The following is a 15,083-nucleotide window of genomic DNA, read 5'->3' as shown; positions in this document are numbered from 1 at the left end:
GCCACCGCACAATTTCATACGCAATCAAAGCCTTGTCATGTATCTTTCTTTCCTACACAAAAGCACTCTGAGTTTTTCCTACTAATTCTGGCATTACCCTTCGTATTCTCCAAATTAACACCTTTGATATGACCTTGAAAACACATCTTACCGTGCTAATTAGCCAAAGATCTTTAATCTCCTTAGCTTCAACAAATTTCGAAGCCAACGCCACCCATGTAACATTAAAATCTCTTGGTAACTCAGCTAACTGAAAGAAATCTATAACAACTTTCGTAAATTCAGACCTAATTTCTCCCAACACTTCTTGATGAAGTTCATATTGTAACTGTTATAACCAAGAGCCTTAGTCGACTTGTAATCCCAAACTGCATCTTTGATTTCTTCAACCAAAGGCAACCTCTCTAATTTTACAAACTCTTCTTCTTGTATCTTATTAACTAGTCCATCACGAAAACCTATCAAAGGTGACACTTCCTGATGATACAAGTTCCTGTAAAAATCTCTTATGGCGAGCTTAATCCTTGCTCCTCTCCAATCTTCCATTTATCACTAAGCGTCAATTCGATTGCTCCATCTTCTTGCTGAGGCTAAGTTATGGAAATATCTAGTGTTCTTATCCATTTTTTTAGCATGTCGAGACCTTGACATCTGCTTCAAATATATTTCCTTCCTAACATACCATTTCTTACATAAGCTAACAAAGGCCCTCCTCCTTGCATTGCCTCCATAGTTCCATGATAAACTCCCTCACTAGCCATATTGTAACACCCTACCACACACTCTTATCATCATCACTTATTATCATCAACAACAATATATCATTAACTATCACCAACCTTATTCATAACAATAATCACAATATTTTAATAAGAACTGAATATTATTAGTAGAAACCACTAAGCCTCAACATATTCACGCAGTTTAACTTATCCTATGGTTACCTAGCCTAAGTTTTCACATTACATTATACATTATTTACGATAAACTAAAACCATACATTAGCCAATTTCCCCCTAATGCCTAAGCGCCACAGATGTTCCCATTCGTCAAGTGTCCAAAGTCCCGAAGCCTCTCCAAATAGAATTTCAGCCACCGTCACCCAAATTCAAGCTTTTAATACCACCAATTAGCCTCCAAAACTCATGATTTTAATCTAATACCATATAAATATCACTAAATCAACATAGTATTTGCTATACCAATAATTACACAAGTGTTAGAGAATTCTCACCTTACCAACGGAGGTTTGGGACAAAACCGGGCAAGTCCACAAAATTAATTTGATTTTAAACACCGAAATTACACAAAATCTTAATACCAAAGCTCAATAAATTTCGAATTCAATGGTTGGAAAGCTAGGAATGAGAATAAGGCTTACCAAAAATTTTGTTCAGTGTGTTTTGTAGAGCTCGACGTGATTGCATGGTCGCAAACGGTGCGGCGATCGGAGATTCAAATCAAAAGTTGTGTGGGTTTGAAACCCAATCAAGGGTTTGGCTATGGCTTCCTCTCCCTCCTTGTGTCTTCAATGTGAAACCCATATGAATTGGGGAAGAAGAAGAGCTGAAGCTCTTCATTAAAAGGCTATTGGGTTGGGCCTTGGGCCCGATTCGTTTGGTTCGGTCTGTTTGGCCCAATTTTAGGCCAAAACTTTTGAAATTAGTGTCAAAATTCATAATTTAATTATTTCCACCTTCTAACTTATTAAATTTTATTTCCTATTTTTTCAAAATAATAATAAATTTATTAACTAATTATTTACTCATTACCCGGAGTTTATACATATCATCTACCTTTCGGATCTCATATTCTAGCTTGTTTATCCTCAAATCAATATCACCAAACTTCTTCTTATCCCATCTACTCAATGATATTGTCAAAGCCTTTAAATTTTCAGTAAATTGACCCTCTCCTAGCCCCTCTATTCCTCCTTTACCATTTTGAGAAATCTTTTATGTGTGAACCAAGAATCTAAATCATAGTTATTAAAATCGGACTGGACCAGTCGGTTCGACCAAAAAATCGATAAATTGGATTTAACATCGATTCGGTTGAAGATTAGAACCGCTTAAGGTAGATAACCGGCACGAACTGGTCAAACTCAGAGTGAACCAGCACAAATCGGTCAAATTCGGTGAAACTGGACTGAATCGAACCTCTCAGTTGAAGGTTGAAGGCGAATCTATGACGCTCCAACTTTCTGCAAGTCTACCATACTCCATATGAACCCTTGCCCCCAAGGATACAAGAAGGATAATCATACCGCTGAGCTGGAATGCTTCTTACTAATATATATACAAATTATAATATATATATATATATATATATATATATATATATATATCTTTTATTTTACTTATATTCAATTTATTTTAATTTTAAAGTCACCCATTTTAAAATTAATTATATTTTATTTAACTATAAATTTTATTAAATATACACAAATTAAAAAGATAAACAAAAAAATTTTATTAATTACAATTTATTTTTTAAATAAATACTTGTATATAATAATAGGTAATGACTCACATGCAGTTATTTTCATATGAAGTTAATAATTGAAAATTGTTAGCTGATATTTAGTCAAACTTGTCAAATCATCTAACGGTTCTTAAATATCAACTTCACATGAAAATAATTGTATGTGAGTTTTCACCTATAATAATATAATAATGCAATAAATATAAACTAGAGGCAAATAACAAATCGGTACCCAAAAGATTCTGACGCTGACAAAATGGTACCTAACTTTTATTATTGATAAAATAATCCTTGAAAGATTTTAAAATTTGACAAGCATGCCCTCGAGCTCGCCGGAACACATCTCCAGTGAACACAATCCTGACGTGGTCACCGTGGTTTGGTGACCTGGCAAACCCTCTCCAACGCAGTCCCCACCCTTCCCACTCTAACGCACTCCACTCCTCTCCCTCCTCAGCGATTCTCTCCTTAATCTCTCACATGCCGAAAATGGTTCCCCCTTCTCCCTACCGATTTGCTATTCTAGTTCTTGTTTTATTAGTGATTTGCAGTAATAACAATAGTCAGCCAAAACAGTATAGCTATCCCCCACCCCGTCCCCGATCTCCCTCCAGCTGAGAAACCAACACTAACGTCTTCTTCAGAATACGAAACGCCATTTTCGCCCAATAGCAAAGGACCAAGGCACACTAAAACGCAACCCAAAGACAGACTTAGCGATTTGCCCCATTGTGTCTCCTCCACGTGCTCTCCTTTGTGAACACCAAACATGCCATCCAAACTTGCGTCCTCTAGCGCCGCTGGAGGAATCTTTGGAAGCTTCTCCCAACCCTAACTCTTTACTCTTCCCACTTCTGGACCTTCAAAACCTTCACAAAATTTGTCTCCACGCTTCTCACCCGCCGCGACACCTCCTCCGCCGTCCTCAACCTCGATTTTGAGCGCCATTGTTGCATCGAGCCTCACGTCCTCAAAAGAATTGCCAATTATGCGATCTCGCATAAGGTTCGCAACTTAGGTATCTCAGTGAAATGCGATATTGTTCACATTCCTTAGGTGATTTTCTCATGCAAGACGTTGACGTCTTTGAAGCTCTCTGTTTGCCCTAGGGTTTATATCTACGAAAGTACATTGTTCCCGAAATCGCTGAACTTAACAGCGTTGATGAGCCTGCATCTTCAGCATTTCACGTTTTGCGCTAGCGGCGATAGCACCAATGACAGGGGGAACCGTTGGGAAAGGGGAGGGGGAGTGTGTTATGGAGGGAGAGGGGGCTGTGATGGGGAGGGAGAGGGAAGGGGAAGTGTCTGTTGGGTAAAGGGAGGGAAGGGGGTTGCGATGGAGATTAGCTCCGGCAAACTCAGAGATACACTTGTCAAATTTTAAAATTTTTTAGGAACTATTTTGTCAATAACAAAAGTTAGATACCATTTTGTCATTGCCAGAATCTTTCGATTACTGATTTGGTATTTAGCTCATATAAACTAATTAATAAAGTATTAAAATTTGAAAATAATAATTATTTTTATAAAAACAAAATAAAAGTACTTATAATAAAAAATAATTAAACTTTATATAATTATTTAATTATGTCGGATTAACCGGTTCGACCAGTGGTCCACCGATTGAACCAGTGACCTAGTGATCCAGTAACTTTACCGGTTCGATTATCGGTTTGGTTTTGACAACTATGATCTAAACTTCAGAACGGCCTTGGACCCCTTGCATTCTACTATCCTCCACAATCAAAAGACACTGATCAAATAAACCTCTTTGCCTACCTTTCAGCTGTGTCTCAGGAAACCCTTCAACCCATTCCAAGCTAACCAAAACCCAATCAATGCAACTGCACGATTGATCCCTGAACCAAGTAAACTTCCGATCATTTAAATCTAAATCCATTAGCTCCATATCTTGTATCCAGGTTTTAAAATCCTCTGTTGATGCTGTTAACGTACTAGCTCATTTCCTTTCTTCCACTTGCACAACCTCATTAATGTCCCCCATGTAGCAAATAGGGACTTGACACAATCTAGAAATAAAACTTAACTCTTTCCATACAATCAGTTTGTCCCCTCTGGCATGTGCACTGTACACCAAGTAGAACACACAATTAAAACTATTGTTTGTCATCGTTCGAGCTCACAAATTCCCAACCCACTGCATCATTTCTCCAAATTTGCACTACATCAAACTTAGTAACCACCTTCTTCTTCGTCTTTATTAATCCTAACATGTTCAAACTATTTTTTCTCTTAAAATTTTTTACCATATCCAATTTTCCAACACCCTCTAAGCCCCTAACATTTCAAAAACTAAAAATTTTTAAAACAGTGTATTACACACCTTATTCCGATTTTTAGGACGACTCCTTCTTACTTTCTCCTTTTGTTTTGCTTGCTTTCTTTTCAGTGCAATCACTTCATTCTGAGCATGAAGAGCAGCCATAATATCTTCTTCTTCATCATAAGGAACATCTCCTAATTTCACGGCCAAATCCCAAGCTACTCTGTTTTCATCCAATTCTTCATTCTAACTTCCTCCTTGCTTTACCTGGTACGACTTATTGTCTTCCAAGTCCCTTACAGTCCCTTCCTATTGGAAACAATTTTCCTCCAGCAAATTATTTTCACCCCCTGAATCTGATTTCTCCGCTGCATCATCCCTCATCAAGCTTGCTCTAGTCTTCATCTTGCCACTTACGTTAACCCCACTTGTTTTGGCACAGCATCTATTCAACCTGCCTAGCTCATTCTTAGATATTGCTTTCCCTGCCTCCCCTTTGTTAATAGTGTCACCCTCTGTACCAATCTCATATATCTTCTTTGTTAGTTCCTCATCAGAAATTGTCCTCATCCCAACACCGTTTTCTTTGTTTGCTATATGGTTCTCCGCCACTAGACTCACCTTTTGCCTGGTACCTCCGACCAACTCCTTCCCGTTGCCATTCAGCTCAGTAGTGGCTCGACAAGCTCCTCACACTTTAATACTCTCTACACCATTGTCCTTTGCCTGACGATCATCACAGCCACCGCCACCAACAGCCAGCCATCTTACTTCTTACCCTCATATTCTCCCACCATTCTCCTCGTCACTGTTGGGCCTCGCGGACTCCACAACCCCTGTACGAAGGTCTGAACCTTCCACCTTCCTCTCACCCAAGATCATGCAGTGCCCTTCAACTACACCTGCGACCTCCGCCAAAGGAAACTTAGGAATATGCAGAATAATGTACCTACCGTCGCACACCACCTCAAAATCCCCAGTGGCGCAAATGAAGCCATTGCCATCCCCAACAAGAATCTATTGATCTCTCCTATCCGTGTATAACGCCACTGAATTACTTTTAGTTGTGATTACCCAACCCGCTAGGGCTCCAGGCTCAGTTCCATTAGTTGGGCTTGTTTGGTATTGGCCCATACATACCATACCTCTTCTCTTTGTTATTCTGAGCACATCTATTGGGCCTCTTTAGGGGTGGCAAGCGGGGAAGCCCGCCCCGCCCCGCCCCGCCTAGTGAGGTGGTCCTAGAATCCTAGCCCGCCCCGCCTAACTGCGGGCTGGCGGGCTGGCGGGCTAAGCCCGCCAAAGCTCCTTTTTTTTTTTACTATTAACTACTAAGTAATTATATAATTTTACAATCATATTAATAAATTTATAATTTCTAATGGTATAAAAAATTATATTTTTTATATTCACAAACATTAAAGTCTTTGTAATTATAAATATCTAATAAATATAATTATAAACCAAATTTTCATTCAAAATATAAGTATAAATATTCTCTCCAAAGTAAAATAAATATAATCCAAAACATAATTATAAATATTGTCTCTAAAATAACATAAACATAATTCAAAACACTCAATTTTTATCTTCATACTCTTGTAAGTTAGGTTGGGGGAAGTTAAGTTTTGGCAAAAAAATTGCAAAAATACTCCCTCACTAATAAAAACTTTAGCCCGGCGGGGAAGCCCGCCCCGCCCCGCCAAAGCCCGCCAAAACCAGCGGTTTAAGCGGTGCGGGTTAGGCGGGCTTTTGCTTTTCGGCGGTCCCGATTTTCCAGCCCAGCCCGCCTTTTTTGGCGGGTTACGCGGGCCGGCCCGGCGGGTTTAGGCCCGTTTGCCACCCCTAGGCCTCTTACAATTTAAACAACTATATTAGAGTTCACTTTTACTAAATCAACCTCACTAAGCCTTATTCTTCTATAATCCCAAGAGCTTCATAGGAGGGTTCCATCCAATGGAGTTACACAAAATATTTTACAAAATTATCCCGTTTTATTACTTTGTATTTTAATAAAGCTCCACATTCAAGTGATTTAATTAACCAAGTTCAATCAACTCTTTTAGATTCACGGGCTTCTTCTCCTTGTTTTAAATTCACTCACTCTTGATGCTACATCTTCTTCTTCTTCTTTTTTTCCTCCTTCCTTTTCATCCATCTCCTCCATCATATCATCGTCATCATGATCATTATCATTATTGTCATTGTCATCTTCTTCTAATACATATCGTCATTATCGTTATCACCGTTATTGTTATTGTTATCATCGAATTTTGCTATATTGATGACATTGTCTAATCCAAAATTGATTTGGATGTATTTTTGTTCAAAATTGACTTAGTCTGTGCTTGTTTTGAAACGAGTTTGTTTGTGTATCATCATCATTAAGTAATTTCAGTTCATTCGGAATTTAATTTTTAGCTCATTTTGGATGTAATTTCAATTCATTTCTGAGTGAATTTCTGATCATTCAATTTTGTTTGTGTGTTTATTTTTGAACACAATCATTAAGTAATTTCGGTTCATTCTGGATTTAAATAAGGTGTATTTGGTCTGTACTTGTTTTGAAACGAATTTGTTTGTGTATCGTCATCATTAAGTAATTTCAGTTTATTCGGAATTTAATTTTCGGTTCATTCTAGATGCAATTTTGGTTCATTTCTGAGTGAATTAAGGTGTATTATTTGGTCTCCTTGTTCTGCATAATTCAAAACTCTTCCTCCTCACGTCCTCTCTTAAGAGGAATAAAACCAAGAAAAAGAGAAAAAAAATTAAACAAAAAAGAAGAAATAAGAATAAAAAAATTTCTCAAAACTCCTCATCATGTTCTTCTTCTTGTCTTATTCATCTTCTCCTACTTGTTTTTCCTTCTCATAATTCTTCCTGTTTTACCCTCTTAACAATAATAAAAACATGATAAAAATCAAACAAAGAAAAAGAAACGCATAATGTTACAAAATTACTTGATGAATTTGGATGTGTTTTTGTTCATGATTCAATTTTGTTTGTGTGCTTGTTTTCGAATGCAATCATTAAATAATTTTGGTTCATTCTGGATTTAAATAAGGTGCACTTGGTCTGTGCTTGTTTTGAAACGAGTTTATTTGTGTATCATTATCATTAAGTAATTTCAGTTCATTCTGAATTTAATTTTTGATTCATTCTAGATGTAATTTTGGTTCATTTCTGAGAAAATTTCTAATCATTCAATTTTGTTTGTATGTTTGTTTTTGAACGCAATCATTAAATAATTTTGGTTCATTCTGGATTTAAATAAGGTGCACTTGGTCTGTGCTTGTTTTAAAACGAGTTTGATTGTGTATCCTCATCATTAAATAATTTTGATTCATTCAAAATTTAATTTTCGGTTCATTTTGGATGTAATTTCGGTTCATTTCTGAGTGAATTAAGGTACATTTGGTCTTGTTATTCTGCACAATTCAAAACTCTTTCTTCTCATCTTCTACTTTTTTTTCTTCTTTTTCTTTTTTATTTTTTTTCTTTATCTTATTTTTATTTCATTTTGATATAATTCTTCTTGTTTCATTCTCTAGAGAGGAATAAAACCAAGAAAAAGAGAAGAAAAATCAAATAAAGAAAAAGAAGAAGAAACACATAATACTGTAAAATCACTAAGGAGAGGAGGAAGAAAAGAAAAAAATACAGCAACAGCAACAACAAAAGAATAACGATGAAAAAAACATACGAAAGAGAAGGAACACGAAGAAGAAAGAGGAAAAGGAGGAGAAGGAGGAGGAGGAGGAGGTGGAACGCAAAAAAGAAGAAGACGACGATGACGACGATAATATCGTAAAGCCCTGCACGTTAATCGCGCTCTTTTAATGATAGTAATTTTTGTTAGTGTTGGATCTATTTGATTAAACTTGGATAGCAATAATGCTTGGATGTGTAACAGTTTATATTTTTATATACACTCATTGTCAACAGATATTTTATATAATTTTAATAACCCCTCTATCAACAAGAAACTTTTAAACGAAATAACAATATTCGTTTCTACTTAATTTCTAGAACCAGCATACACATGGCTTGAATAGAGACTCATAGACATTAACTAAAAAACCTAGTATTATACATTATTTGATTGAACTACCAAAAATATTTGTTACCAAGGTAGAAAGATCCGGTTGAAGCGGGTATGGGTTTGATCTGCCTTAATAAAACGAGAAGGAGTGAAGGATAGTTTCTCACAGACGAGATTGTCCTCATTGTAGAAATAAGAATAGTGGTAGAGGCGGTTCTAGTCTCAAGAGGTTGGGAAAGTTAAATTATGAATTTGAGACTTGCAAAGAGGGTGGATGCAGCGTAGTAGAGAGAAAGTTGAAGAGAGAGAAAGGTCAAAAAAGGGGAGGGTTAGAGGAGGTGGTGGTTGCTTAACGGCTTTTTCTTGTGACACTGAATCTAAAAAAATTAGCTTTCGATGTTAAGAATAATTTGTTGAGCCTGTCGAGAACAATGGGTAGAGGTAGAGTCACTATAAGTACCATTGAGTATCTGAATATTGACCTCAAGTTATAGAAAAAAGAAAAAGGAGTCTTCGTATTTTCTTATGAGAACATAAAAGAAGAAGATAACATTTGTACAGTTGCATTAGTCGAGAGAGAATGTATGGTTAGTGAAAATAACATTGAGAATTATGAGTTTGTAGTAGTAGTGTTTAAGTTAAGTTGTGCAGAGTTAAAATTATGGTAGATATATATATATATATATATATATATATATATATATATATATATATATATATATATATATATATATAGTAAATTAGAACAATTTTATAAATATTTTTTATATATAGTAAATTAGAACAATTTTATAAATATTTTGCATGATTTCATTTGATGGAACTCTCTTATAAAGCTCCATCAAATACTTTGCCTATTTTTACTACTTTTGTATTTCTCTCTGACAATGAAATATAGGGCTATTTTTTTATATTGGTTAAATATATGTGTAATACATTGATATTAGAAGATTAGGTATTTTTTTTATATAGTGTTTTATTCAAATCGGACAGTCCGATTTGTTTGAAGAAAAAAATAAACTACAAATCGAAGAGTCCGATTTGCTTTAAGAAGAAAATAAACACCAAATCGGAGGATCCGATTTGTATTTTTTATTTTTTTATTTGTTAAAATGAAAATCGGACAGTCCGATTTTAATATTAATTTTTTTTATTTTCGAAATTACAAATCGGACCGTTTGATTAGGATTTTTAACTTTTTTTATTTTTTTCCAAACTCAAAATGGAGGGTCTGTTTTCTGCTGACACCATACATATGAAAAACATCTCTTTTCTCCACAATGTTGTATTATTACATTCTCTTCTCCATATCAAAAATAAAAAGCGAAAATATAGGCCATATAATAGGGATATGTGAAAATTTTTGATATATAATTTTTTTAAAAATATTTTTTATTATATATAGCTCATGAAACGTATTCTTTTACTATTTTAAATTTATTTTTATATTTATTTTTATTCTATAAATTTATAGATATATAATGACTAGGTCTAACTTTAGATAAATTAGGCTGACTATGAATAACTCCAAAGTGGTTATTATGGCGGAGGCAAAATCCAGTGCGCTTAAATTATGAAGTTTAAACACAACTCTTAAGTCTTAAGTCTTAACCATTAAATTAGGGCTATTTTATATTTGATTTAAGTATCGTTTTTGTTTATAATGTTTGGGGTAAGTCCTAAAATTATCCCTAACATTTTAACTGTCCTATTTAAGTGTTTAACGTTTTAAAATTGACTCAATGTTGTCCTACCGTTAAGAATCCGTTAACAAAATTGGCGGTAGGACAAAATCGAGACGATTTTGAAACGTTAGAGACTTAAACAAGACAAAAACGTTTGGGACAAAAACGATACATAGAAATAAATTTTAATTTTATCCTTCAATAATATCAATTTTTTACTATATATGGTATTCAATTATTTTTTAATCACATCTAAATAAATTACAGTTAATCACATTACTTTCATTCGAAATAAATTAAATTTTTTTATAATTTTACCCTTAAAGTAATATAATTTTTTTATAAATAAATAAATTTTACACTTTCAAATTTTACTTCCATTACTTAATCATTCTACTTATAATTTTACGCTTTCATTCTAAATAAATTAATTTTTTTTATAATTTTAAACTTAAAGTAATATAATTTTTTATAAATAAATAACTTTTACACTTTCATTCTAAATAATGTAATTTTACTTTCATTATTTAATCACATTACTTATAATTTTTTTTTATAATTTTACACTTTCATTCTAAATAAATTAATTTTTTTATAATTTTACACTTAAAGTAATGTAAATTTTTTTATAAATAAATAACTTTTACATTTTCATTCTAAATAATATAATTTTACTTTCATTACTTAATCACATTACTTATATTTCTTTATAAGTTTACACTTTCATTCTAAATAAATTAATTTTTTTATTATTTTACACTTAAAGTAATGTAATTTTTTATAAATAAATAAATTTTATACTTTCATTCTAAATAATATAATTTTACTTTCATTACTTAATCACATTATTTATTTTTTTTATAATTTTACACTTTCATTCTAATCACAATATATTAATTATTTAGAATGAAAGTGTAAAATTTATTTATTTATAAAAAAATAACTTTATTTTGAATTAAAGTAATGTGATTAAGTGTAATTTACTTAGATGTGATTAAAAAATAATTAAATATTATATACAATAAAAAATTGATATTATTGAAAGATAAAATTAAAACTTATTTTTATGTATCATTTTTGTCCCTAATATTTTTGTCCTATTTAAATCCTCAACGTTTTAAAATCGTCTCAATTTTGTCCCGCTGTCAATTCTGTTAATGAATCTCTAACGGCAGGAGACTTAAATAGGACGATTGAAATGTTAAGAACAACTTTAGGACTTATCCCAAATATATATTAAAGACAACTTTATAGATATATAATGACTAGGTCTAACTTTAGATAAATTAAGCTGACCATGAATAACTCCAAAGTGATTATTACGGCGGAGGCAAAATCCAGTACATTTAAATTATGAAGTTTAAACACAACTTTTAAGTCTTAACCATTAAATTAGGATTATTTTATATTTTTATATCATATAAAAAGAAGTTTAAAGCCAATAATTTTAATTTATATTATTCAATATTTTTATAGTAGTTTAATATCTTTAGTTAACAGTTTAACACTATTTTTTTAACCAACATTTTTAAATATTATTACTGGCTACCTATTATTGAAAATAATATATTGTGTTGGTCTTATAACATTATTCAAAAAGACTTTGTTAGATAGACAATGAATTTTGTGAATAATGTGAATAATAAACTTTAAAATTAATCTAATAAAGTAAAAATGCACTATACTTTCAAATTACCTACCTAAATCGTAATATTAGATAACCATCTGCACATCTAGTGAATCGAACATCTAATATATTAATTATTCACCTTATTTAGTATTTTCATTATCTACCTATATTTTTTCTTATTCAAGTACTAATTTATAACCGTCCATTTTAGTGCAATTTTATTTTTATTTTGCGCATTAATTTCTCATTCAATTTCTTTAGTAACTCATGTGATTCAATAACTCAATAAGAAATCTATAAATACATTAGCTCGTACTCAGATTTCAAACATTAAAAGAACTACACGTCTACACAAACCATTCTTGAATCCTCCATCTTTCTCTCTTTTTTCATGATTCTTTAGTAGTTGAATTTTTTCAGTTTCTTTTCTAACTTATACGATTTATTGAATATAAGTATAACACAATTTCATCCAATGAAAAAAGGCGTGTAAATTTAATATACAAGATAGAAATAATATAAATTGTGGGCTAGTGGCAGCTTTCCCATCTTTTTGTGCACATTGTTAAACGTTGTCGTTTGGGCCCTATGGTGAACCCCGGCGCCCCAAGGCAAAGTTAAATGGCTAAACTCAAATGAAGCCACGCCAGCTTCGAATCCTAGTATAGTTGTTAGGTTAGTGTGTATGTGGGATGTGTGTGTAAATGTGTTGTATAACAAAAAAAAAAAAATTCAATTTAGTTGATTAATTAATTAATTCAATCATCTATTTAAATAAGTATTAATAATCAAATTCTGTTTTTTATATGTAATAATTTATAATTAATAATAAATTTTTAAATAAAATTCAAATATACGAAATATTAATCCATTGTAACATGAAATGGAAAATAACATGGGCAACCAAAAAAAAAAAAAACAACGCTAAACTTAGATTGGATCTTGGGGGTTGTGACAGTGTAACTCGGTCTCTGTCTAGACTCCCAAGATTTCCAGATGGGTCCAAATTAACGGACACAAACCTTGGCGCTATATTAGTAACGTGCAGCTACCAACAAACTATATTAAACTATCCAATAGGCATGATCCTCTTTTTAAGGACAAAGATACAAGAGAGTAGAAACAGGTAAAAATATATGTATATAATTCACAAAATCAATTTTTATACTTCATAACAGATCCAACAAGATTAGTTAACAAACTAGATTACTATACTAGCTTAAGAAAAAGGAAAAGGAAAAATACAAAAAAGAAAGTGGGACTTTTGGTCAAAAGCACGAGAGGTCAGTTTCCTTTCCACTTTGCATATTGATTTTTTAATCTTTTTTCCCCCTAATAAAAGTGTGTCACAAACACAAAAAGGAGGATTCGGCCTTTCCCCCAATGTATCAAACCAAACAATTGAAACCCCCTTCGGTTAGATTAAAAGATAATTTATAAAAACAAAATAAAAGATGATCTTTGTATTCACTTTTCTGGAATATTAATTTAACTCAATATGCATTTGTTAGTTTGAATACAATACATACATACAGATTAAGAGACAAAAAAAAATGGATCTAAAATGAGACAATAATGCATATAGGAAACGAAATAATAATGTGAGTAAAAATGTCACAATTATTTCAGCCAAAATATACCAAACTAACATAAATGCAAGAGACATCATCAAGAATCGAGAGAGCTAAACCCTACCCGTTAATATTAGCTAACTATTAAGACATGAGATTTCAAAGTTGTAAGGAGAACAACCTAATTAGTGTGTTATTATTATTAATTATTACGTGACCAAGTATATGGGCTTGGCTGAGGTGGACACCCTCTGTTGGAGTTGTTGCTGCTCCATGTTCAGGTCCCTCAGGCTCAGGTAAGGTGTTTCCACGTCACCCTTCGCCGGCGGCATCATGGTTCCGGCCAGGGGCCCGGAGGACGGCCGCCTGGCAGTACGGTAGTAAGGGGAGAAGGACCCGCTTCTGCTCTCCGTCAAGTACACCGGGCCTGACATTGAGGCCCGGAAGGCCCGGGCCCGGGCCTGGTGAACATCATTAACGTTGTTGATGTTTTGGTGGTAGTGGGCCCACCTGAACTTGAAGAAGAAGAGGGCATTTCTCCACCAGCGCTTCTTCTTGGCGGGCTTGTGAAGCCTGCTGGTCCTTGAGTCATGATCCTTGGAAATGGGCTTTTGAAGCTTGAAGTGTATGGAGTCTATGGATCTTGACGAAGATGAAGATGTGTCACGCTTGTGCTTCATGGCTTCCTCCAAAACCTGGTTTAGTTAAAAAAAAAATTAAAATAATAGTAATTATTGCATTGTGGTGTTAAAATAAAATAGAGATTTTGATAGTGCTTACTTGGAGATAGTTGATTTGAGGGTCAAAGCCATAGTCACTGAAATGTTGAGGGTCTGGGGACTTGCTAGACATTATGTTTGTTTGTTATGAGCAGAAGCTGAGGAAGGAGAGTGGAGAGAGAGAAAAGAGAACAGAAAAGCATTAGTTAATAATGGGTGGGGTGGGTTCACATTCACAAATTTGGTGCCTAGAATTGAATAAGGTTCATTACGCGGAAACACAGGGCAAGTAGTGAATCCCTGTGTTACTAACTTTGGGTCAATTTTCTCATCCCACAAATGTGAGAGTCACGCCCATAATTAATAATCACCACAACTAGTACTAATATAATATGCTATACGTATACCTCTTACAATACTCTCTCACAGCAGTTATGACCAATTTTTTCTATCCACAACAAGTTATTTCATCCGTAGAAATTGCCAAATACAAATTTTTTCTATGCAAATTATTTCTTTTATGATAGCAGGAATGGTGTTTATCCAAAAAAATGTTGCATGAATTGTTAATAATACTAAATAAGTATTAACATGATACATGAGAATTTGGTGTATTAAAATGTTTTTTTAATAAGATTTTGATACTATGCTTATTCCATAAGC

The 15,083-nt window shown here is 33.3% G+C and overlaps 1 protein-coding gene across 1 annotated transcript; it reads right to left on the bottom strand.

Annotated features, from left to right (window-relative positions):
• Positions 1-13,684: 13,684 nt before the first annotated feature.
• LOC112796408 (uncharacterized) lies at positions 13,685-14,792 on the bottom strand. The gene is made up of 2 exons (XM_025838839.3): positions 14,482-14,792; positions 13,685-14,396 (listed from the first exon to the last, which is right to left on the bottom strand). Exons 1-2 carry the CDS (start codon positions 14,551-14,553, stop codon positions 13,911-13,913), a joined length of 558 nt encoding a protein of 185 aa, XP_025694624.1. The 5' UTR covers positions 14,554-14,792; the 3' UTR covers positions 13,685-13,910.
• Between the last annotated feature and the right edge of the window lie 291 nt (positions 14,793-15,083).

The sequence above is a fragment of the Arachis hypogaea genome, chromosome 4 (assembly GCF_003086295.3).
Source record: "Arachis hypogaea cultivar Tifrunner chromosome 4, arahy.Tifrunner.gnm2.J5K5, whole genome shotgun sequence".
Classification (NCBI taxonomy): domain Eukaryota; kingdom Viridiplantae; phylum Streptophyta; class Magnoliopsida; order Fabales; family Fabaceae; genus Arachis; species Arachis hypogaea.
Note: the sequence above shows the minus strand (reverse complement) of the source record. Positions and strands in the feature narration are given on the sequence as shown.